Source organism: Heterodontus francisci, chromosome 16, assembly GCF_036365525.1.
Source record: "Heterodontus francisci isolate sHetFra1 chromosome 16, sHetFra1.hap1, whole genome shotgun sequence".
NCBI classification, from domain to species: domain Eukaryota; kingdom Metazoa; phylum Chordata; class Chondrichthyes; order Heterodontiformes; family Heterodontidae; genus Heterodontus; species Heterodontus francisci.
Window position 1 is genome coordinate 26,301,459 of NC_090386.1, and position 26,759 is coordinate 26,328,217.

The window sequence follows — 26,759 nt, forward strand, 5'->3', positions numbered from 1 at the left end:
CTATGGGCACTAAAGATAGAGGCCACATTTGAGAACCTTGGGGAACTAATTCTTCTGGAAGAATTTAAAAATTCACTCCCTCCGTTAGTAAGAACGCATGTAGAGAACCAGAAGGTTTCAACAGCTAGACAGGCAGCGGAAATCGCTGATGATCATGAGCTTGTTTATAAGCCCAAACCCTTTCTCTGTCACCACCACAAACCCAAGAAGGATAGAAGGTGGGAGGGTGAAAGGAGGGCAAGTAGCCGGGGACAGGAAGGGACAGCTGGGAATGCCCTGGGATCTCCACCTCAGGCCAGAAAGGAAGATGCTGAGGGTGGAAGTGAGATCCGCAAGCCTAAGTGTTATCATTACCACAAGGTGGGACACCTTTGTGCAGAATGCTGGACGTTGTGGGGTTAACCCATGGGACCTATTGGGTTACACAAAGCCAATGCAGAGAAAGGGGTCCTGACCAACAGTATGACAGATCAGGCTGTAGCTCTGACTGCAGCTGTAAGACCAAATACAAAAACCAATGTGAGTGCAGGGGTTGTGAATAAGATACCTGAGAGTTATAGGGAATTCTTGCGGAAAGGAAAAGTAACTCCTCATCCCTCAAGTGAGGCAGGAAAACCTATAGTTATGCTTAGGGATACAGGAGCAACCCAAACTCTTTTGCTGGGGAAAGGCATAACATTTGCACCAGAGAGCGCACTGAATGCTAAAGTTTTCGTGAATGGTATTGGCGGGGAGTATACACCCGTACCTTTGTATCGGGTGCGCCTAGTGTGATCTAATACTGGAACGGCACTGCAGGAGTTGTCCATAGTTTGCCTGTCGACGGAGTTGATCTACTCCTGGGGAATGATTTGGCCGGAGTGAAGGTAGTAGCTTCTCTAGTAGTCACGGAAGGACCAAGTGAAGTTAGAGATAGAACAGTTGTAGGAAAAGGTTCCAGGAATTTTTCCTTCATGTACAACAGCCCGAACATTGGCGAAACAAGTTTCAATGTCAGAGGTAAAATTGGCACCACAGAGATAGTCAAATATCTGAAACATCCTTTGGGGGTCTGGATAATCCAAAGGAATTGTTTAACAAGTCTTCTCTGATCAAGGCTCAGCAAGCCATTTCAGAGTTAAATAAAGTGGCACAATCAGCTCTAACAGAAGCTGAGGCAAAATGAATTCCATAAGGCTATTATATGAAGAATGGGATTCTGATGAGGAAGTGGAGACCTCCTCACAGATCTGTGGATGAAGAATGGACAACAGTTTATCAGATAGTTCGATTTCCAAAGTATCGCCGGGAACTATTAAGGATAGCACGTTAAATTCCTATAGCGGGACAGGTGGGGATCATCAGGTATAAGTCAACATTTTTACTGGATAGGTCTTTCCAAGGATGTGGTGCAGTTTTGTAAAACGTGCCATATGCGCCGGATTGTGAGAAAACCGCAACCTGCCATAAAACCGGCACCTCTAATTCCCATACCTGTTACTGGGGAACCACTTAGTTGGGTGTTGGTAGACAGTGTAGGACCGTAACCGAAAACAAAAGCGGGAGACCAATATATACTCACTATCATGGATATGGCTATTCGGTTCCCAAAGGCCATTCCCTTGAGAACCGTTTCTGCTAAGGCAGTGGTAGAGAAGTTAACCCAGTTCTTCACTAGATATGGAATACCGATTGAGATTCAGTTGGATTCCAATTTTATGTCTAAAACTTTCAGGAAGTTATGAGTAATTTGTGTATAACACAGCTGAAGTCTTCAGCTTACCACCCACAGGCACAGGGAGCTTTAGAAACGTACCATCAGACCCTCAAAACAATAATCAGGGCATAATGTCATGAATATCCCCATGACTGGGATAAAGGGCTAGAATTTCTTTTGTTTGCCACTAGGGATTCATCTTATGAATCTAATAGTTTTAGAACTTTTGAATTAGTTAACAGACATGAGAGGAGATCCTCTGAAACTAATTAAAGGAAGGTTTTTAGAACAAAGGGACGAATCTTCTGCGCTAGATTATGTATCTGCGTGTCGGGAACGGCTCATGAGAGCCTGCAAAGTGGCTCAGGAACACTGAAAGCTTCCCAAACTATGAAAAAATGGGCAGACAAGCATGCCAAGACCTGAACATTTCAACCAGGGCATGAGGTGTTCGTATTACTGCCTTTACAGGGTGAACCGTTGAAAGCACAGTTGTTCATATAAAATGGTCAAGAGAATTGGCAAGGTAAATTATTTGATTGACACCCCAGATCATTAGAAAAAGAATTGGCTGTGTCATGTCAATATGTTGTGATCCGTGGAGAAGTGGAACTAGAATAAACAGTGCACTCCTCTCGCCTCAGTCATAACAATAAATATGTGCTGGTTATAAATAGGGACTAGAACAGAGACAATAGGAGGGAGTCCAGAGTTAAAGTCAGAGCTTCCATGGTGGGATAAAGTTGACGTAGATAAGTTGAAGTCAGCTTGGGGCATTAGCAAACTGATATCTAGGTTTGGAGACAGCTGTGGAAGGTATATGAGTCCAAAAGTTTTGGAAGGGTAGTGTATGAGAGGGCGAACTACTGGAGGTATTTCCATGGGAATGAAGATCTAGGAGATATGCAGAATCCATCGTAGGGCAGAAAAATGGTGGTGAGGTTAGAGGTCACCACAAAATCCAGAGGCGACAAAGAAATGGATTTCAGCCCAGTAGAGTGAATTTTTGGCCGGGAATCAGACTGTAGTTGAAGCTGAAAAACCAGTGAGACCTACAGCAGGTAACAGCAGCAGTGAGGGATGGGCTGCAGGCTGGACAAAATTACTTTTAACATTTAAGCAATTGAATCGCAAATCAGAGATACAGCAGCTGGTGTAGTTCAGTGTCGAAGCATAGTTTTGACATTCAGAAAAGTCCAGGAATTTGGACGCCAAATTTAAGCAAAGATCAAGTGCTCACTGAGGAGGCGTGGTCGGGATGGAAGGAGAAAACAGCTGGTCCAGGGAACTTTAAACTAACAGTTTAGTAGCAGTGGAAAAAATAAAACTAGGGGAGAAAGGGCAAAGGATGGCCGAGGGTAGAGTTGCACAGAAAAGGATCTCCCTAGGGAACTGCCAGCCCAGAAGTCATCTTGAGGAATCACGAGGCACAACAAAATGAAATCAGAATGGTGCACAATGACATGAGGAAGGGCGGAAGAGCAGCAGAAGAGCAGTAGTGATAGGGGATTCATTAGTTAGGGGAACAGATGGGCATTTCTGCAGCCGTAGACGGGACTTCAGGATGGTGTGTTGTCTCCCTGGTGCCAGGGTCAAGGATGTCACAGACAGGCTGCAAGTCATTCTTCTGGCGGAGGGTGAACATCCAGAGGTCATGTTCCACATTGGTATCAATGACATACGTAGGAAGGGGGATGAGGTCTTGAAAGCAAATTTTAGGGAGCTAGGAAGGGGATTAAAAAACAGGACCTCAAAAGCAGTAATCTCAGGATTACTCCCAGTTCCACATACAAGTAAGCACAGGAATAGGAGAATTGAGCAATTCAACACGTAGCTGGAGAACTGGTGTAGGAGGGAGGGCATCAGATCTGTAAGACACTGGGACCGGTTCTGAGGCGGGTAGGGCCTGTACAAGATGGAAGTATTGCATCTTAGCAGGACTGGGATGAATATCCTCACAGGGAGATTTGCTAATGCTATTGGGGACAGTTTAAATTAAATTGTCGGGGGGATGGGAACCTGAGAGGGAGCTCAGATTGGACAGAAGCAAAACTGGTAACTAGCCAGAGGTGTGGGAACCAGGAGCAAGTATTAGAGCGGAATAACAAGCAGCACAGAATATTGGGGGAAATAGATGGCACGAGAGTAGGAAATAGTATGTTATTAGGTGGGGTCAGAGTAAGGAAATAAGTAATAAAGTCTCAATCAGGGTTCATGTGCATGCATGTGAATGCACGGAGTGTGGTTAATAAGACTGGTGAAGCACAGGCGCAGATTGCACTATGAAAATATGGTATTATGGCTGTAACAGAGACCTGGCTCAAAGAAGGGTAGGATTGGGTGTTAAATATTCCTGGATACAAGGTGTCCAGGGAAGATAGGATAGGGAAAAAAGGGGGAGGGGTGGCAGGATTGATTAAGGAGAGCATTGCAGTGCTGGAGAAAATTAGAATGTCCCAGAGGGGTCGAGGACAGAATCTATTTGGCTAGAATTAAGGAATAAAAAAGGTGCAGTTACATTGCTCGGTGTTGTCTATAGGCCACCAGCTAGTGGGAAGGACGTGGAGGAACAAATTTGCAGGGAAATTAAAGAGAAGTGCAAAAATTATAGGTTAGTTTTAATGGGGGACTTTGATTATCCAAATATAGACTGGATAACAGTACTGTAAAGGGCAGTGAGGGGCAAGAGTTCCTAGAGTGTGTTGCTAGTCCAACAAGAAAGGAGGCACTGCTAGACCTGGTTCTTGGGAATGAGGTGGGCCAAGTGGATCAAGTATCAGTAGGGAAGCATTTAAGGGACAGTGATCATTGTATCATAAGGTTTAGACTGACTAAGGAAAAGGACAAAGAGCAATCCAGGCCGAGAATAATTAACTGGGGGAAGGCTAACTTCAATGGGGTAAGGATGAAGCTGGGGTGAATAAATTGGAGTCAAAAGCTGGCAGCAAAAGTGGTAGATGAACAATGGGCTACCTTCAAAGAAGAGATAGTTCAGACACAGTCAAGGTATGTGCCTTCGAAGGGGAAAAGTAGAGCAAACAAATCCAGAGCTCCCTGGATGACAAAAGAAGTAGAGATTAAGATAAAGAAAAAGTATGCTTATGATAGATGCCTGGTAGAAAATACTATTGAGAACCAGGCTGAATATAGAAGGTCCAGAGGGGAAGTGAAAAAGCAAATAAGGGTAGCAAAGAGAGAGCTTGAGAGGAGACTGGCAGCTAGCATTAAAAGGAAATCCCAAAGTTTTCTTTAGGCATATAAATAGTAAAAGGGTGGTAAAAGGAGGAGTGGGGCCGATTGGGGACCAGAAAGGAGATTTACACATGGAGGCAGAGGCCATAGCTGAGGTAGTAAATGAATACTTTGCATCTGTCTTTACCAAGGAAGAAGATGCAACACAGGCAATGGTGAAAGAGGAGGTAGGTCAGACACTAGAGGGGTTTAAATTTGATAAAGAGGAAGTATTAGATAGGCTGTCTGAACTTAAAGTGGATAAAGCACCAGGACTGGATGAAATGCATCCAAGGATACTGAAGGAAGTCAGGATGGAAATCACAGAGGCACTGGCCATAATTTTTTAGTCTTCCTTATACTTAGGGGTGGTGCCTGAGGACTGGAGAATTGCCAACGTTACACCCTTGTTCAAAAAAGGGTGTAAAGATAAACCCTGCAACTACAGGCCAGTCAGTTTAACTTCGGTGGTGGGAAAACTTCTGGAAAAGATAATTCGGGACAAAATCAATAGTCACGTGGACAAATGCGAGTTAATTAAGGAAAACCAGCATGGATTTCTTAAGGGAAAATCATGTTTAACTAACTTGCTGGAGTTTTTTGACAAGGTAACGGAGAGGGTTGATGAGGGCAATGCTGTTGATGTGGTCTACGTGGACTTTCAAAAGGCATCTGATACAATGCCACACAACAGACTTGTGTGCAAACTTGTAGCTCATGGAATAAAAGGGACAGTAGCAACTTGGATATGAAATTGGCTGAGTGACAGGAAACAAAAAATAGTGGTTAATGGATGTTTTTTGGGCTGGTGGAAGGTTTGTAGGAGAGTTCCCCAGGGATCAGTGTTGGGACCCTTGCTTTTCCTGATATATATTAAAGACCCAGACCTTGGTGTACAGGGCACAATTTCAAAGTTTGCAGATGATACGAAACTTGGAAGCATTGTGAAGTGTAAGGATAGTGTAGAACATCAAAAGGACATAGACAAGTTGGTGGAATGGGCAGAGAGGTCATAGAGTCATAGAGTTATACAAGCACAGAAACAGGCCCTTCGGCCCATTGTGTCTGTGCCGGCCATCAAGCACCTAACTATTCTAATCCCATTTTCCAGCACTTGGCCTGTAGCCTTGTATACTATGACATTTCAAGTGCTCATCTAAATACTTCTTAAATGTTGTGAGGGTTCCTGTTGTGTGCGTTCCAGGTGGCAGATGAAGTTCAATGCAGAGAAATGTGAGGTGATTCATTTTGGTAAGAAGAACAGGGAGAGACAATATAAAAATAAGGGTGCAGGAGCAGAGGGACCTAGGTGTATATGTGCTGAAGTCATTGAAGGTGGCAGGACAGGTTGAGAGAGCGGTTAATAAAGCATACAGTATCCTGGGCTTTATTAATAGGGGCATAGAGTACAAGAGCAAGGAAGTTATGTTGAACTTGTATAAGACACTAGTTTGGCTTTAGCTGTAGTATTGCGTCCAATTCTGGGCACCGCACTTGAGGAAAGACGTGAGGGCATTAGAGAGAGTACAGAAGAGATTCACAAGAATGGTTCCAGGGATGAGGAATTTCAGTTATGAAGATAGATTGGAGAAGTTAGGACTGTTTTCCTTGGAGAAGAGGGATGAGAGGTGAATTGATAGAGGTATTCAAAATCATGAGGGGTCTGGACAAACTAGATAGAGAGACACTGTTCCCACTCGTGAAAGGATCGAGAACGATAGGGCACAAATTTAAAGTACTTGGTAAGAGAAGCAAAAGTGACATGAGGAAAACTTTTTCACGCAGCCAGTGGTTAAGGTCTGGAATGTGTTGCCTGAGAACGTGGTAGAGGCAGGTTCAATTGAAGCATTCAAAAAGGAATTAGACAGGTATATGAAAAGGAAGAATGTGCAGTGTTATGGGGAGAAGGCAGGGGAATGGAACTGAGGGAGTTGCTCTTCCAGAGCTGGTGCAGACATGATGGGCCAAATGGCCTCCTTCTGCACTGTAACAATTCTGTGATTCTGTGATATCACAGGCTGGCACTGTCCTCTCTTCAAACTTATTAGAGTACTTTTGATGACATGTTACTAGATAGCAATCCTCAATAAAACGTCTAGTTTAAAACCAATGTTGATTGTTTTAGTGCAATTATTCACCACCTCCATTTATTTAAAATGCATGTCCTCCTATGTCACAGGCTCTGCCCAAAGCCAACCTCGGCAAAATCACTATATGGGAAGTCATCAGCAAATTGTAAGTTGTACTGAACATTAGTTATTTTACAATGGTTTGCAAAAAAGTCTCTTCCAAACGGCTAGAATATTACAAATATTGTTAGTTTATATTTCCAAATCTACCTTTTGTGGAATTGAACTTACCCAAGTCACTCTTTCTTGCAATAATAGCATCACAGTGAGGACAATGGTACTTGGGCACGTTATCTGTGTGCTTCTGCCGAATGTGCATTTTCATTGTACCACTCTGTGTGAAAAGGGCCTGGCAGACATGGCACTTGTAAGGCTTTTCACCTACAAAAGATCAGAAATTACAAGCCTTGCTATATAGCCCATTACTTATAAATATAATTAAAATTGAATTACACTGTATTGCGCAATATACAAGGAATAAGCATAACAGTAGCAGTTTTGCACAGACATCTTGGAGCATGCAGTGACTGTCCCTTCAAATAAAAAAACAAATGTCTACAGTTAAAATAAAGCAATGGTGACAGATGTTAATCATTGATTTCCTTAACAAATGGTTACCAGTAAAGCTAGATCACTGCAAGTTATTTTTTGAAGAACCTTAATTCATGGTAGCCAGTGGTCACAATGCCAGTTTATTTATCTATGGCTAAGGTGGTATTAAGGTAGGTATTATCGAATGAAGAGTATGAGTACTTAAAATGTGAATCTCTGGTAACTAGTCAGCTTTAATTCCATCTCTGATATAAACAATCCTTCTGCATGTCTCCTAGCAGATTAGTTCAGCAGCACCAATGACAGGATCACCAAAGGTGATAGCAGAATGAACCATCTTACTTCACTGATCAAGAATTCAAAGACTAAAGTAGAAAGGGGAAAAAAACCACTGCAAAACACTTACTGAAGATTAGAAGCAAATCCATATAAAATCTCAATGAAATTACCTAGTAAAGCTTTCAAATATACCAGTTAACTGTTGTTCAGCTAACAATGGAACACCTGAAGGGTAAGAGTTTGAAATCAGAAGAAACAGTGTGGATTAAGATTCCTTTGCCCCATTTAATCTTTCTTCCAGAACACCTACCCTTCATGTTCCAAGATCCAGCTGTTTGTTGCATGAGTTTAGAGTCTTGACCTTGATCACTCTTTCCAACAGTCTGTGACAACACATCCTTACCAATGTAGAGACAGCACTTTAATACATGCACTTCTCCTTCACCACTTTCCCTTTATTATTTCATTACTTATTTTACTATATTTTTACTTTGCTCTCTGCCTCTTGGCTTGTTGCCATGTCTCAGTTCCACAAGTGCTGGCAACTCTCCAAATCTCACCTAAGCGCTCGTCTTCTGTGTACCCTGATAGTGAGAGCTAGCAGGCTTTTCAAACGAGCCCAAAAATAAATTCACTCGATCTCCATATACATTTCAGCTTAGGTCGCTTAATAGCAATCTGGCAGATTTTTACTCACTCTGGCAGGTTTTTATTCTCCCTGGCACAGCCCAGAGGCCCCAAGCCAGTGTAGCACTGCCACCCCCTCCCCCCCCCCACCCATCAATAATTGTCATGGTTGGGATCAACCAACTGCAGACCAGGTATCACCCTGGGACCTTCCGTTTCATTTAATGTTGGTGATGTCTTTACCATTAGGCCTTTTGGTGGAAGTTCTTTTATTAAGACAAGATTTCTATATAGACTATGTCACACACCTACTTGCTGTATTGCAAGAACCTTTGGCTTAGTGCACTGCTGTCTGCATCAGAAGCTGCAGGGTTCAAAGTGGCATGCAGAGACCAGAGCTCCAGCTCTATGTTCTGGGATGCTAACTAGCAGCAGCCTTGTGCCTGGTGGGTGTGAGTACCCCCTCCTCAATGTATGGGCTGTGACAGCCTATAAAAATCCTCCCACCCGCATTGTACTAACCATCCAGCGGCTGATATAAAGATGGTTTCGACCATGGAAGGAGTGTTAAAGTCACAGTCTGTCAGTTAAGGAGCCTATGAATCCTTCCACTACTTCAAGCTGTTCTATTTTCCAAGGGAAGAGTTTAAAGATACAAAAGCAACCTGTGGAGTGTACTAGTCGACAAAAATAAATTCAAACTATTGCAACTTTGGACTGTCCAGTTGTGATTCTTAACATATGTAGGAAATTCTGCTCAATGCACAGCGTAAAATCATAATCCCTGGAAAGAATCTGTGAAATATCCTTAACATACCTGAATGAGTTCTCATGTGTCGCTTTAGCTTGTATGTATCTCTGCTAGCGTAACTGCAAAATGCACACGGGAAAGGACGCTCCCCTGTGTGAGAACGGATGTGTCGCTTCAGTTTACTTACCTAATAAGAATAAAACACGCAAAGTGAGCTGTGATATCTGTGGTTTACAAAAGAAATTAACAATTAAGGTGCAGAATAGAAACCATAATATGTAACTGTAACCTGAGCCATTCACTATTTGATGGCCTTAAATACTATTTTGACACTTGCATCAGAAATGCATGACCAATGTTTTAAACCCATGTTGGATAACAGGAACCTCAGTCCACATCAATTATTTGACATGTGTAACGCTTGTTAGGCCTTGTTACACCACCAATACAATCACTAATGGCTGTAAACACATCTGCTCAGTCTGCAGGGAGATCTGAATACATGAACCAGAGTGATTTATACTGCATCTACATATGCTCTTAAACACTGCAATTCGTTTATTATTGCCATGTGCATCTCAAAACTTTAGACAAAGTCTGATCTTGTGCATCTTTGAACTAGTTACCACTATACGGTCTTCCACCAAAGCTTTTTCATGGCTATCTAGTTTTCTCCCAAATCACCCTATCTTTCAGATGAAACATTAAACTGCCTGTTCCCCCAAGTGGATGTAAAAAATCCCATGGCGCTATTCAAAGAGGAGCAGGGGAGTTCCCCTCGTGTCTTGTCGAATATTTATTCCTCAATCAAAACAAAATACCTGGTTATTTATCTCACTGTTGTTGGTGGGAGCTTGCTGCGTGCAAACTGGCTGCCGCAAGTCCTACCTTACATCAATGCCTACACTGCAAAAGTATTCCACCGGCTGTAAAGCATTTGCAACATTCAGAAGTTGTGAAACATACCATATAAATGCAAGCTCAATCTTTGTCTGTTGTAGGTAATGTTTTGCATTCTTGGCTTTTTATTCCATCAACCGAGAACTCTGATCGCTCTCCCATTTCTTAATGTAACAGCTGAATCACTAATTCTTGATCTTCTTGGTACTCTTCAGTCAGGCAATGGTCATCTTAATTGCTGTACATATCTCACATGTTTAACTCACAGCTAACAACTCCGACAGATTCATTCTTAGTCTTTCTTCATCTGTTGGCATTCCTGCCTTTACTATCTCCTCTGATCTCAAATGCGACTCCTACATCTCTCCCACACCTAAAGGTGCCTCAAAGCAGCTCAGCTTCTCTTGTTTTTCTCTCAATAACTTTTTACTTTGTATAAAACTCAAAAATATGAATGCTGAAAGGGAGGGCTAAAACACCTCTCTCACACTCCTGGGCAGGATGCAAGAAAAAGCTGGTCATCTGATATGCAACCACTCTCTTGTTTCTAGCCTCCTGCCCCTCTTCCGAGCACTATCTTTCTTGCTTTTCTATGTTGTATGGATACTGCTGCTCTGAACTTTCCTCCCTTGCTCCCTCCAATCTGCAGATGCATGATCCCCCAAATCTTTAAAATACATTTTTAACAAATTCTTGAAATTGTTTTCAGCTGGCGGATTGACTGAATACTGATTTCTTCCCAAATTTGAGAAGGGGAAGGGTGAATTGAAATTTCCAGTGTTTTCTTTCAAAAATCAGATCCAGAAATGCAATGCTGAAATCATAAATATGTAATGTGTGTGTTTTCTGGCTCCAATATTAAGCAGGTAAAGATACAAATGCGGCGCAATTTAGCTATTTTTAAGAAGATCTGGATCTTCTTAAGGCCTGCTGTGAGGGCTATGGTCTTGACACTGCATTAACTGACAGATCTTGATCCCTAGTTAGTTTTGAAGACACACCAGACATTATTTATTAAAAGCATGATCACAACAGTCTCCCTAGGCATATCAGAAACAGTTTTTATTATCTCACCAGCTTAAGGCAAGTTAAAAGATTGGAGCCACAACAATAATAAAGAAGCCTAGAAGTTCCATCCCAGTTTCAAATTTTTTTTGGTAGCTAAATGAAATATGCATTCACATGGCTTTCCTGCTCCAAAGTCAATTCTCCCAAATTCCGTCCTGCTAGAAAACCCCCTCATCGCATAGGCCAATACAAAATATGCTGGAAGTTATTGTGATGCATTCAAACCTTTAAATTTGTCCCTCCTTCACCTCTTTGGGGAAAAGAACATAGCACTGTAATGAAAAATAGCACACCTTCCCGCTTATTAATCAGGCACGCAACAGAGTTTACATTTTTTCGGTATAGCATCAAACCACACCACTCATCCTGCATATAAGTAGCTTTTATTAAGGTAATGAAAAACACCATCTGATGGATAAAAGTAACAAAACTGAAAAACTTATTTTCCAACTGGAAGAGAGGAGCAGTGAATGCAGGAAGAAAGCAAAAACGACTGTGACTTAATCAGTCTATGCTGGATTTGAACCCAATCCTGATTTTTGTTACTGTCCCCAGCCTGGGTTCAGGTCAGATGGAGGCACCTGAATTGTGCTACATGTACATTTCCAGCTTCAGGTCATTAGCACTGTTCCAATGTATCCCGCAGCAGTGGCAATGCCTGCTGCCTGTGGGTCCTTTAGGCTGCTGTCCAAAAGCAGCAAGCAGAAGGCCTCCAGCCCTGATCCACATACTGCTAGCCAGGTAGAAGAAAACAACTTGCTTTCTGACTGATCTCTCAGTAGCAACCAGGCCCCACTTAGATCTTCTGAACTAAGCATGGCTAGGTACAAGGCCTACTACATGTTTCTTCTGGTCACCTTTCCTGATAAGCCACTGTATTTGGAGGAAAATGAATGGACAACTTCTATGGACCCCCTTACCTCATTTGCATGGCTGCCCCAAATTTGTACAATTAAGGTACAAGCACACTGTACTCCTCACGGGAATCCCCATGAAATCCCTGAGCAACGTAAAAGGGTCAGATACCTCATATCACAGGTATTTCCCCTCACTTTTCCTCTCCTCTGTGTCTTGGAACTAAGCTATCCCAGAAACAAAGAATAGTAAAACCCGCTCCAATGTTCAAACCTACTCAGTCCCTTGCACTCACACACTGTACCACACTCACCTCCACGCTAGCATAATCACAGATTGAGCATTTGAAGGGCTTCTCATGAGTATGCTTGTAACGTCTGTGTCGCACTACCTCCCCACTGGTAACAAAGGCCATAGCACAGTCAGGACACTTATGTGGTCTGGTACCTAAAAACAAGTTGCAGTAAGATTTGTTTTTAGGCAGGTTAAAGAGAGATAAAAATGCAGATGAGCTGCCATCCTGTGTCACGGTACATTACTGACTTTAAAATTGAAGTGCACGCCAGTCATTTAAATCACTGTTCCGATGAAGGGTCACTGACCCGAAACGTTAACTCTGCTTCTCTTTCCACAGATGCTGCCAGACCTGCTGAGTGGTTCCAGCATTTCTTGTTTTTATTTCAGATTTCCAGCATCCGCAGTATTTTGCTTTTATTTAAATCACAAAACTGCCATTGCATCACTTTCACAATATCAAAAATTGCTTAAGCATTTTTCCTCAAAATGATGGCAGTTCACATGAAGAGAGAAAGACTTACATTTATAAAGCGATTTCACAACCTCAGGACATCCAGCCAGTGAGGTACTTTTGAAGTGAAACACTCTTGTAATGTCAGTAACTTGCTACATGCAATTTGGTTGCCACAAACAGCAGAGAGATCATCTGTTTTAGTGATATTGATTGAGGAATAAATAATGACCAGGATCCCAGAGAGAACTACTCTGCCCTTCCTTGTTATAGTGCCATGGGATTTTTACATCTACTTGAGATGGCAAACAGGGACTCAGCTTAACATTTCATCCAAAAGATGACACCTCCAACAAGGTAGCACTCCTTCAGTACTCTAGTGGAGGGTCAGGCTAGATTTTGCATTCAAGTCTCTGGAATGCGACATGAAATCCACAACCTTCTGACTCAGAGGGAGAGTGTGCGACCCAATGACTCACAACAACTTGTGCGGACAGTACGAGATAAAAGGGTAAAACTCTCTGTTTCCACACTTTCAGCGGAAGCCAAGCTCACAGGAAGCGCAGAACAGAGACATAGTTTAGCACGGATTGTTCAACCCACATACCCTTCAAGTGAGTAACATTCTGCCAGAAAGAGCCTGTATTGCTACAACCGGTTGGTGAATCAGTCAAGTATAGTTGTAACGCATGCAGAAATAGGAAGTAACCAGCACATTTACCTGTATGAGTGTTGATATGGTTTTGTAGGAGGGTGATGGTTCGGAAAGCCTTTTCACAAAGATGACATTTGTGTGGCCGTTCATCCGTATGGCTTCTCATGTGACGGTCTAGATTAGACTGTTGTGGAAAAGTGTACGAACACAGTTTACACTGAAACGTCTTCCTAACATCTGTCAAAAAAAAACATTTCAAAGAAAGAAAAAATTTGCATTTATATTACACCTTCCACAACCTCAGGACGTCCCAAAATGTTTCACAGCCAATGAATTTCACATGATTTTACTAGTACTCATGGACAAACAAATTGAGCTGAGGGGGTTGACTCTCAGTGAGGAATCTGACTGCACAAAAACTGAATTCTTAATGATCTAATATGCAAATTAGAAGGTATAATTGTTTCACTTCATTCAAAACACTCAGGAACAGATTTTTCTCTTTAGTGTTTAGACATAAAGCCAGCATGGATAGAAGACATGTAGGGCAATCAAGAAGGAGGGGATGCACGCCCATAGAGCAGCTTGCCTAATTTTCAAATGATAATTTTTAAATGAGTCCAATGGAAGAATTGTACATATTGGTACAGTAGTTTTAAACACTTTAGAATCAAAATGGCCACAAGAATAGGTGAGGTTAGTCAGGCAAGAGAGCAAAAGGGCTCGCTTTCTTTTGTGAATGTGGTTGGATTGGACCATTATTCTTGTTGTACCTGAGCAAGTGGCAGTAAGATTCCACCTTTTAACTTGTATCTGCCTGCCCCTCCCTCTGTAAGTGTGCTGTAAGAAGGGACTTGTGAGTGTTTCCATAAAGGGGACCCACACAGTTTGCAACAATTCTAGTTCTATTCAGAGGCAGTACAAAAATGAGAGTCAACATAGTTTTATGAAAGGGAAATTGTGTTTGACAAATTTATTAAGGGTTCTTTAAGGATGTCACAAGCAGGGTGGATAAAGGGGAACCAGTAGATGCAAAAGACATTCGATAAGATGCCACATAAAAGGTTACTGCACAAGGTAAGGGTTCATGGTGTTGAGCAGGGTTGTCCAACCTTTTCGTGTGGGGGCCACATTATAATTTTTGTCTTATATAGGGGACCATAGTGAGACAATTTCAGAAAGATAAAGGCATTAAAAGGCATCGACCCTGTCCTATCAACACCTTCACTTTTGTTATCTCTTGCCCCACGCCCACTTTATTTGCTTAAAACCTATTACATTTCTAATCTTTGCCTGTTCTGAAGGGTCACTGACTTGAAACATTAACTCTGCTTCTCGCTCCACGGATGCTGCCAGACCTGCTGAGTATTTCCAGCATTTCTTGTTTTTATTTCAGATTTCCAGCATCTGCAGTATTTTGCTTTTATTTTAGTGTTTAATTCCCTGCCACTTCTCTTCCAGGAATGCCTACCTTGAAGAAGTTCTGCTCTTCTCTCCGACGAGATTTTCATTTGTCTCTTTTACCTTGTTCACCTTCATTGCTTTCTATTTCCCTCCTGGTGTTTGATGAAGTGTCTACCAAAACTCGTTTTCACAGCCACACCACCTCCTTCCTCAGCGACCGTCTCCGGCTCCGACTTATTCCACATGGATTCCAACTGACGTTTCATCCTTCATGTTTTGAATCCAACCAGGATTACAGGTATCTCCAAGAAATATAATGTTTCTTGGACTGCTACTCTCGCCGCATCCTGAGATCCACACTCAGTGCCGTGCGCCACCACATGTACACACTAGACCTCTCTCCAGAAGCACCGCCTTACCTTGTCTCAAAGCTGTTCTACTCCACAGTTTCATTTCATCCTTTGTCATATCTGCCACTTAAACAAAAAACTTTTTTCTTCCTTTCAGGTGTTAAGGAATGCAAACTCCAGCAGCTAATGAGGACTAATGCCCCTCCAGATCCTTCTTCCCCTTCATTTCTCTCTGACCCCACCCCTTCTGATCTGACCCCTTGCCATGTATTCACAATACCCTCTGATCTTCCCCTCTGACGCTGAACTTTCTGTACTCAGCAAAGGACTCAGTTTTATCCCCTTATGTCTCCACCTCAATGAATATCGCGCTCGGCATGACGTTGAGCTCTTCTTCCATCGCCTTTGCCTCCGGTTCACTTCTTTGACCAGGAATCCTCCCCCGGACCAGCAGACCCATTTACCTGCCTCCAGCATTCTCCCTCCACCTGGACCCCTCCCTCTGGCCAATTACCCACTCTTGATCTTTTCATTGAAAACTGTCGGCGAGAGATCGGCCGTCTGATTTTCTCTGCCCCCCTCACTCACTCTAGCCTACCTCCCTCCAAACTTGCTGCACTCCGTTCTCTCAGGTCTAATCCCAACATCGTCTTCAAACCTGCAGACAAGAGGGCTCCTGTTGTTGTCTGGGTACCGACCTCTACCTTGCATAGGTTCAGCGCCAGCTCTCAGACACTTCTTCCTACCTCCCCCTGGATCATGACCCCACCACCGAACATCAAGCTACTGTCCACAGGACTGTCACTGACCTCATCTCCTCTGGAGATCTTCCTTCTACAGCTTCCAACCTCAGAGTCCCGCAACCCCGGACAGCCCGCTTCTACCTCCTTCCTAAAATCCACAAAGAGGACTGTCCTGGCAGACCCATTGTCTCAGCTTGTTCCTGCCCACTGAACTTATTTCTTCCTATCTTGACTCTATCTTTTCTCCCCTGGTCCAGTCTCTTCCCACCTACATCCGTGACTCTTCTGACGCCCTACGTCATTTTGACAATTTCCAGTTTCCTGGCCCCAACCGCCTCCTCTTCACTATGGATGTCCGATCTCTCTACACCTCCATCCGCCACCAGGACGGTTTGAGGGCTCTCCACTTCTTCCTTGAACAGAGGCCCAACCAGTCCCCATCCACCACCACCCTCCTCCACCTGGCTGAACATGTTCCCACATTGAACAACTTCTCCTTCAACTCCACTCACTTCATTCAAGTAAAAGGAGTTGCTATGGGTACCCGGATAGGTCCTAGTTATGCCTGTCTTTTTGCGGGATATATCGAACATTCCCTGTTCCAGTCCTACTCAGGCCCCTCCCCCAACTCTTTTATCGGTACATTAATGACTGTATCGGTGGCGTTTCCTGCTCCCGCCCCGAACTGGAAAACTTTATCAACTTTGCTTCCAATTTCCTCACCTTTACATCGTCCATCTCCGACACTTACCTTCCCTTCCTCGACCTCTCTGTCTTCATCTCTGGGGATAGGCTGTCTACTAATATTCATTATAAGCCCACTGACTTCCAGAGCTACCTCAACTACACTTCATCACACCCTGCCTCCTTGAAGGACTCCACTCCATTCTCCCAGTTTCTCCGTCTCCGACGCATCTGTTCTGATGATGCAACCTTCCACAACAGCGCTTCTGAAAGGTCTTCCTTTTTCCTCAACTGAAGATTCCCCCCCACTGTGGTTGACAGGGCCCTCAACCATGTCCAGCCCATTTCCCAGACCTCTACCCTCACCCCTTCCCCTCCCTCCCAGAACCGCGACAGGGTTCCCAGTGTCCTCACTTTCCACCCCACCAGCCTCCACATCCAAAGGACCATCCTCTGCCATTTCCGCCACTACCAAACGCATCTTCCCCTCCTCTCCCCTGTCAGCATTCCGGAGGGATTATTCCCTTCGCGACACCCTGGCCCAATGCTCCATTACCCCTGACACCTCGTCCCCTTCCCAAGGCATCTTCCCATGCAATCGCAGGAGGTGTAATACCTGCCCTTTTACCTTCTCTATCCTCACTATTCAAGGCCCCAAACACTCCTTTCAGGTGAAGCAGCAATTTACCTGTACTTCTTTCAATTTAGTATATTGTATTTGCTGCTCGCAATGTGGTCTCCTCTACATGAGGAGACCAAACGCAGACTGGGTGACCGCTTTGCAAAACACCTCTGCTCAGTCCGAAAGCATGACCCCGAGTTCCGGTTGCTTGCCATTTCAACACACACCCCTGCTCTCATGCCCACATATCTGTCCTGGGATTGCTGCAGTGTACCAGTGAACATCAACGCAAGCTCGAAGAACAGCACCTCATTTATCGATTAGGCACGCTGCAGCCTGCCGGACTGAACATTGAGTTCAATAATTTCAGAGCATGACTGGCCTCCCCCCTTTTTATTTTCATTTATTTTTTTATTTTGATTTTATTTTGTTTCATCATTCATTCTTCTTACCATGTGCCTGTCCACTGTGTTTTTCATGTTTGTGCTTTGGGCCAGGGCTGTTCATTTTTCTATCCATGAACAACCTCTCTGTACTAACGCTTTGTCTTTCACTACACCATTAACATACTGTTTGCCTTTGCTCCATGACCTTCGGGTCAGTTATTCTCTGTGACCTTGTCCTATCAACACCTTCACTTGTGTTATCTCTTGCCCCACCCTCGCTTTATTTGCTTAAAACCTATCACATTTCTAACCTTTGCCTGTTCTGATGAAGGGTCACTGACCTGAAATGTTAACTTTGCTTCTCTCTCCACAGATGCTGCCAGACCTGCTGAGTATTTCCAGCATTTCTTGTTTTTATTTCAGATTTCCAGCATCTGCAGTATTTTGCTTTTTGGCACAAAAAATTTATCTTACTATTAATCAAAACAACAAATATGCGTTTTTGAGAAAAAGCTTTAAATGAGATTAATTTATTGGCTTACTTTCTCATCACTGTGTTCGACACTGATTTAGTGAGGTACCTGGCATTTTTTTACTTGCGCAAGTAGTCAATGTTTAGCCGCACACTTGTTATAGCGAAACGGTGTATTCGGGATAGATGTCCATCGGTTGGGAGTGATCTTGATCACTCTTCCCCCCTCTGTCTCTCTGTCGCCCTGTGTCATTTCCCCCCCTTTCTCTCCACCCCTCCCCCACCTGTCTCACTCTCTCTCCCTCACTCCTCCGTCACTCGCTCTCTCTCTCCCCCCTTGTCTCTCTCTCTCTCCTCCAGTCTCTCTCTTCCCCATCTCTCTTTCTCTCTCACCCCCATCTCTCCCCCCATCTCTCTCTCTCTCCCCCCATCCCTCTCTCTGTCCCCCATCTCCCTCTATCCCCCCATTTCTCTCTCTCTCCCACCTGTCTCTCTCTCTGTCCATTTTCCCGCTATCTCTCTCCCCTCACAGAGTCATAGAGTTAGACAGCAAAGAGCAGGTCCTTCGGCCCATCGTGTCTGTGCCGGCCATCAAGCACCTAACTATTCTAATCCCATTTTCCAGCACTTGACCCATAGCCTTGTATGCTATGGTGTTTCAAGTGCTCATCTAAATACTTCTTAAATGTTGTGAGGGTTCCTGCCTCTACCACCTCTTCAGGCAGTGCGTTCTAGATTCCAACTACCCTCTGAATGAAAAAGTTTTCCTCAAATGCCCTCTAAACCTCCTGCCCCTTACCTTAAATATATGCCCCCTGGTTATTGACCCCTCCACTAAGGGAAAAAGTTTCTTCCTATCTAACCTATCAATGCCCCTCATAATTTTGTATACCTCAATCATGTCCTCCTTCAGCCTTCTCTGCTCTAAGGAAAACAACCCTAGCCTTTTCAGTCTCTCTTCAAAGCCCTCTTTCCCTCTATCTCTCCCCCGTCTCTCTCTCTCTCTCCCGTTTCTGACAGTTGCAGGGAGTGGGAGCGCTCGGCAGAGCAGCTTTGTGGGTGGTGAGTTTTTTTTTAAATTGCGCTGTCAGTTTCACAGCTGACAGGTGCTTGGAGTCGTAACAGTGGTTTCCCAACTTCGGACAGATTCAGGGTTTTACAGCAGGCTTTTAAAATAAGTCAAAACCCGCCAAAAACCCCGAATGTGGCCAAAGTTGGGAAACCACTGGTTCCAATGTCAGCACCTCCCAGCTGTGAAACTGACAGCGCGTTGTTTTAAAAAGCCGGTCTGAAAGACAACAATGGAAAACTTTTTATCTCTGAAATACATCCGTGGGGTGGATGGAAACCTTTGGCGGGCCAGATCCTGGCCTGCAAGCCATATGTTGGGCAACCCTGGTGTTGAGGGTAATATATTCGCATGGATGGAGGATTGGCTAACAGAAGAGAGTCGGGATGAATGGGCCATTTTTAGGTTAGCAAACTGTAACTAGTGGGGTGCCACAGGGATCAGTGCTAGGGCCTCAACTATTTACAATCTATATTAATTACTTGGCTGAAGGGTCCAAGTGTATTGTAACCAAATTTGCTAACAATACAAAGCTAAGAAATAGGAGCAGGAGTAAGCCATTCAGCCCGTCAAGCCTGCCCCGCCATTCAATATCATAGTTGAAACAAAAACAAGAAATGCTGGATTCACTCAGCAGGTCTGGCAGCATCTGTGGAAAGAGAAGCAGAGTTAACGTTTCGGGTCAGTGACCCTTCTTCGGAACTGACAAATATTAGAAAAGTCACAGATTATAAAAAAGTGAGGTGGGGGTTGGGCAAGAGATAACAAAGGAGAAGGTGCAGATTGGACCAGGCCACATAGCTGACCAAAAGGTCACGGAGCAAAGGCAAACAATATGTTCATGGTGTGTTGAAAGACAAAGCATTAGTACAGATTAGGTGTGAATACACTGAATATTGAACAGCAGCAAGTGCAAACCTGAAGAAAAACAACCTGAAAAAAACAGTGGGTAAGCAAACTGAACAAACTAAGATGAAATGAAATAAATGCAAAAAAAATTGTAAAAAATGTAAAAAGGAATGTAAAAAAAAAGGAAGAAAAAATACTAAAAATGACTAAAAATGAAAGTAAAGTGGGGGGCTGTCATGCTCTGAAATTATTGAACTCAATGTTCAGTCCAGCAGGCTGTAGTGTGCCTAATCGGTAGATGAGATGCTGTTCCTCGAGCTTGCGTTGATGTTCACTGGAACACTGCAGCAATCCCAGGACAGAGATGTGAGCATGAGAGCAGGGGGGAGTGTTGAAATGGCAAGCAACCGGAAGCTCAGGGTCCTGCTTGCGGACTGAGCGGAGATGTTCCGCAAAGCGGTCACCCAGTCTGCGCTTGGTCTCCCCAATGTAGAGGAGACCACACTGTGAGCAGCGAATACAGTATACTACATTGAAAGAAGTACAAGTAAATCGCTGCTTCACCTGAAAGGAGTGTTTGGGGCCTGGGATAGTGAGGAGAGAGGAGGTAAATGGGCAGGTATTACACTTCCTGCGATTGCAAGGGAAGGTGCCCTGGGACGGGGACGAGGTGGTGGGGGTAATGGAGGAGTGGACCAGGGTGTCGCGGAGGGAACGATCCCTTCGGAATGCTGACAGGGGAAGGGAGGGGAAGATGCGACTGGTAGTGGCATCACGCTGGAGGTGGCGAAAATGGCGGAGGATGATCCTTTGGATATGGAGGCTGGTGGAATGAAAAGTGAGGACAAGGGGAACCCTGTCACGGTTCTGGGAGGGAGGGGAAGGGGTGAGGGTAGAGGTGCGGGGAATGGGTCGGACACGGTTGAGGGCCCTGTCAACCACATTGGGGGGGAAATCCTCGGTTGAGGAAAAAGGAGGTCATATCAGAAGCACCGTCATGGAAGGTAGCATCATCAGAGCAGATGCGTCGGAGACGGAGAAACTGGGAGAATGGAATGGAGTCCTTACAGGAGGTAGGGTGTGAAGAAGTGTAGTCGAGGTAGCTGTGGGAGTCAGTGGGCTTATAATGGATATTGGTAGACAACCTATCCCCAGAGATGGAGACAGAGAAGTCGAGGAAGGGAAGGGAAGTGTCAGAGATGGACCATGTAAAGGTGAGAGAAGGGTGGAAATTGGAAGCAAAGTTGATAAAGTTTTCTAGCTCTTCTCTCCGACGGGATTTTCGTTTGTCTCTTTTACCTTGTTCACCTTCATTGCTTTCTATTTCCCTCCTGGTGTTTGATAAGGTATCTACCAAAACTCGTTTTCACAGCCACATCTCCTTCCTCAGTGACTGTCTCCGGCTCCGACTGATTCCACGTGGATTCCAACTGCAGTTTCACCCATCATGCTTTGAAACCACCCAGGATCACAGGTATCTCCGAGAAATACAACGTTCCTCAGACTGCTACTCTCGCCGCATCCTGAGATCCACACTCAGTGCTATGCGCCACCATATGCACACACTGGACCTCTCTCTCCAGCAGCACCGTCTTTCCTTATCTCAAATCTGCTCTACTCCGCAGTTTCATCTCATTTTACGTCTCATCCGACGCATTCACAAAAAACTTTTTTTCTTCCTTTCAGGTGTTAAGGAACGCAAGCTCCAGCAGCTGATGGGGACTAATGCCCCTCCAGATCCTCCTTCCGCTTCACTTCCCTCTGACCCCACCCCTTCTGATCTGACCCCTTGCCGTGTATTCACTATACCCTCTGACCTCCCCCTCTCTGATGCTGAGCGTTCTGTACTCAGCAAAGGTCTCAGTTTTATCCCCTTACGCCCCCACCTCAATAAATTTCGCGCTCGGCATGATGTTGAGCTCTTCTTCAGTCGCCTCCGCCTCCGGGCTCACTTCTTCGACCAGGAGTCCTCCCCCCGACCAGCAGACCCATTCACCCGCCTCCAGCATTCTCCCTCTACCTGGACCCCTCCCCCTGGCCTCTTACCCGCTCTTGATCTCTTCATTGAAAACTGTCGGCGAGACATTGGTCGTCTCAATTTCTCTGCCCCCCTCACTCACTCTAACCTGTCCCCCTCTGAACTTGAGGCACTCCGTTCTCTCAGGTCTAACCCCGACATGGTCATCAAACCTGCAGACAAGGGTGGTGCTGTTGTTGTATGGCGTACCGACCTCTACCTTGCAGAAACTCAACGCCAACTCACAGACACCTCTTCCTACCTCCCTCTGGACCATGACCCCACCACCGAACATCAAGCCACCGTCCAAAGGACTGTCACTGACCTCATCTCCTCTGGAGATCTTCCCTCTACGGCTTCCAACCTCATAGTCCCGCAACCCCGGACAGCACGCTTCTACCTCCTTCCCAAAATCCACAAACGGGACTGTCCTGGCAGACCCATTGTGTCAGCCTGCTCCTGCCCCACTGAACTTATTTCTTCCTATCTTGACTCTATCTTTTCTCCCCTGGTCCAGTCTCTTCCCACCTACATCCGTGACTCTTCTGACGCCCTACGTCATTTTGACAATTTCCAGTTTCCTGGTCCCAACCGCCTCCTCTTCACTATGGACGTCCAATCGCTCTACACCTCCATCCCCCACCAGGATGGTTTGAGGGCTCTCCGCTTCTTCCAGGAACAGAGGCCCAACTAGTCCCCATCCACCAACACCCTCCTCCGCCTGGCTGAACTTGTTCACACATTGAACAACTTCTCCTTCAACTCCATGCATTTCCTTCAAGTAAAAGGTGTCGCTATGGGTACCCGCATGGGTCCTCGTTATGCCTGTCTTTTTGTGGGATATGTCGAGCATTCTTTGTTCCATCCCTACTCAGGCCCCCTCTCCCAACTCTTTTTCCGGTACATTGATGACTGTATCGGTGCCGTTTCTTGCTCCCGCCCCGAACTAGAAAACTTTATCAACTTTGCTTCCAATTTCCACCCTTCTCTCACCTTTACATGGTCCATCGCTGACACTTCCCTTCCTCGACTTCTCTGTCTCCATCTCTGGGGATAGGTTGTCTACCAATATCCATTATAAGCCCACTGACTCCCACAGCTACCTCGACTACACTTCTTCACACCCTACTTCCTGTAAGGACTCCATTCCATTCTCCCAGTTTCTCCGTCTCCGACGCATCTGCTCTGATGATGCTACCTTCCATGACGGTGCTTCTGATATGACCTCCTTTTTCCTCAACCGAGGATTTCCCCCCCACTGTGGTTGACAGGGCCCTCAACCGTGTCCGACCCATTCCCCGCACCTCTACCCTCACCCCTTCCCCTCCCTCCCAGAACCGTGACAGGGTTCCCCTTGTCCTCACTTTTCATTCCACCAGCCTCCATATCCAAAGGATCATCCTCCGCCATTTTCGCCACCTCCAGCGTGATGCCACTACCAGTCGCATCTTCCCCTCCCTTCCCCTGTCAGCATTCCGAAGGGATCGTTCCCTCCGCGACACCCTGGTCCACTCCTCCATTACCCCCACCACCTCGTCCCCGTCCCAGGGCACCTTCCCTTGCAATCGCAGGAGGTGTAATACCTGCCCATTTACCTCCTCTCTCCTCACTATCCCAGGCCCCAAACACTCCTTTCAGGTGAACCAGCGATTTACTTGTACTTCTTTCAATGTAGTATACTGTATTCGCTGCTCACAGTGTGGTCTCCTCTACATTGGGGAGACCAAGCGCAGACTGGGTGACCGCTTTGCGGAACATCTCCGCTCAGTCCGCAAGCAGGACCCTGAGCTTCCGGTTGCTTGCCATTTCAACACTCCCCCCTGCTCCCATGCTCACATCTCTGTCCTGGGATTGCTGCAGTGTTCCAGTGAACATCAACGCAAGCTCGAGGAACAGCATCTCATCTACCGATTAGGCACACTACAGCCTGCTGGACTGAACATTGAGTTCAATAATTTCAGAGCATGACAGCCCCCCACTTTACTTTCATTTTTAGTATTTTTTTTCCTTTTTATTTTACATTCCTTTTTACATTTTTTACAATTTTTTTTGCATTTATTTCATTTCATCTTAGTTTGTTCAGTTTGCTTACCCACTGTTTTTTTCAGGTTGTTTTTCTTCAGGTTTGCACTTGCTGCTGTTCAATATTCAGTATATTCACACCTAATCTGTACTAATGCTTTGTCTTTCAACACACCATGAACATATTGTTTGCCTTTGCTCCGTGACCTTTTGGTCAGCTATGTGGCCTGGTCCAATCTGCACCTTCTCCTTTGTTATCTCTTGCCCAACCCCCACCTCACTTGTTTATAATCTGTGACTTTTCTAATATTTGTCAGTTCCGAAGAAGGGTCACTGACCCGAAACGTTAACTCTGCTTCTCTTTCCACAGATGCTGCCAGACCTGCTGAGTGAATCCAGCATTTCTTGTTTTTGTTTCAGATTTCCAGCATCCGCAGTATTTTGCTTTTATATTAATATCATAGTTGATCTGTCCCAGGCCTCAACTCCTCTTTCAGGCCTGCTCCGCCTAACCCTCAACTCCCCGAGATTTCAAAACTCTATCTACCTCCTCCATAAATACATTTGGTGACCTAGCCTCCACAACTCTCTGAGGCAGAGAATTCCAGAGATTCACCACCTTCTGAGAGAAGAAATTCCTTCGCATCTCAGTTTTCAATGTGTGCCCCTTTATTCTGTAACTATGTCCCCTAGTTTGAGATTCCCCCACTAACGGAAACATCTTCTCAACATCTACCCTGTCAAGCCCCCTTAAAATCTTATATGTTTCTATAAGATTACCTCATATTCTTCTAAACTCTAATGAATAAAGACCAAACCTGTTTAGCCGTTCTTGATAAGACAACCCCTTCATCCCAGGAATCAGCCTAGTGAATCTTTTCTAAACTGCCAGGATAAAGCAGCCCGCTTGATTGGCACCCCATCTACAAACATTCACTCCCTCCACCACCAACGCACAGTGGCAGCAGTGTGTACCATCTACAAGATGCACTGCAGCAATGCACCTAGGCTCCTTCGACAGCACCTTCCAAACCCGCGACCTCTACCAACAAGAAGGGCAAGGGCAGCAAATACATGGGAACACCACCACCTGCAAGTTCCCCTCCAAGTCACACACCATCCTGACTTGGAACTATATTGCCGTTCCTTCACTGTCACTGGGTCAAAATCCTGGAACTCCCTTCCTAACAGCACTGTGGGTGTACCTACACCAAATGGACTACAGCGGTTCAAGAAGGCAGCTCACCACCACCTTCTCAAGGGCAATTAGGGATGGGCAATAAATGCTGGCCTGGCCAGCGACGCCCAAGTCCCATGAATGAATAAAAAATAAATTTTAAACACCTCTATCAAATCACCTCTTAATCACCTTTGTTTTGACAAAAAACCCCAATTTTTCAAGACCTTCATATTAGTATTTCTTTATATTGGGCAGCAACCTACTGAATCTGTGCTGCACCGTATCTATGGCTTCAACATAATTTCTATAGTGTAGAGCCCAAATCTGCACACAGAATTCAAATTGTGGACTTGCGAAGGCTTTACATGGGGGGAATTTTATGGGCCCTGCAAGTGTGACTTTGGTGGCATGCGGGGTGATTTAATTAGGCGTGAGTTGTTGTTTCGGATTTCCGACGGCAGGCTTTTTTATTACGTTAAATCAGCGGCATGTTTACAGCAGTCCAGGGCTCCCCCGCACAGTGGTGGATTGCAGCTTTGCATGCATTTCCATACCATGAATACTCATTACCCTACACTTAGTTCAAATTAAGTCCTACCTGCCAGATTAAGTGAGTGGTGAACGGTATTCCTGTGCCACACAGTTCATGTTTGTTTAAACATGGCATACAGTGGCTTTGTCAATTGTGTCTAAGGTCATTGGTTTCAAGTCTTGAACTCGTCAGCACACGGAAGGCCAACATTGGAATGGTTGTTTGACTCCAGACTCGGCACCAGCAAGGGTGAATCTTCTCATACAATGGTGAGGAAGGCATGGAGGAGGGGGGAGATCGTGGAGGAGCAGGAGAGGGACGAGAGTAGCTTTCAGGGTGTGTAGTGATTGTTGTTGATGCTGAAGCTGGCCGTGGATGGGTCGTGGGATGGTGGGTCGATGTGTGCATGATAGTAAACAGATGGTCATAAGGGGCCTAAAGGGAGGGATGTGTGCTGTCAACATTGGGGTCCTTTGGAACAAAATCAGTATACTGACTGGTCGAGGGAAAGGCCAGAAGTAAAAAAACATTATGAGGGGGAGGTGGTGCTTGGGTGCAAACTGAAAATGAAGGTAAACCAAGTTGAAATTATAGTAAGCATATAGTTCTGAAGGCTGCTGATCCTTGTGGCTTGCAACACAGAATGATTTACTGACATGTGGATCATGGTGCTTCACAGAATGACGACGGGATCCAGCAATGAAAGTCCGTTCCTGCCACATGATCACACGTGTCTCCCATGCCTGTTGCCGCACCTTTAATTTGCATGGAAAACTGCATGCGAAACGAGAAAAAAGGCAGAAAAAGAAGTTTTGCCAGCTTCGGTTCTGCCATCGGAAACGCCACAGTATTCAAAGGCCTGGCCATAGATTCACCCATTACATTTCTACTTTCATATTCTGTACCTCTTGCCACAAAACCCACCATCCCATTATGGC

At 45.0% G+C, this 26,759-nt stretch overlaps 1 protein-coding gene across 1 annotated transcript in view; it reads right to left on the reverse strand.

Annotated features, from left to right (window-relative positions):
- LOC137378244 (transcriptional repressor CTCF-like) overlaps window positions 1-26,759 on the reverse strand; it is a 97,878-nt gene that overhangs the window by 52,418 nt on the left and 18,701 nt on the right. Inside the window, 4 exon segments of the mRNA XM_068048471.1 lie at window positions 7,288-7,437; window positions 9,332-9,452; window positions 12,402-12,535; window positions 13,558-13,728. Of these exon segments, the coding sequence (XP_067904572.1) occupies window positions 7,288-7,437; window positions 9,332-9,452; window positions 12,402-12,535; window positions 13,558-13,728 (576 nt within the window).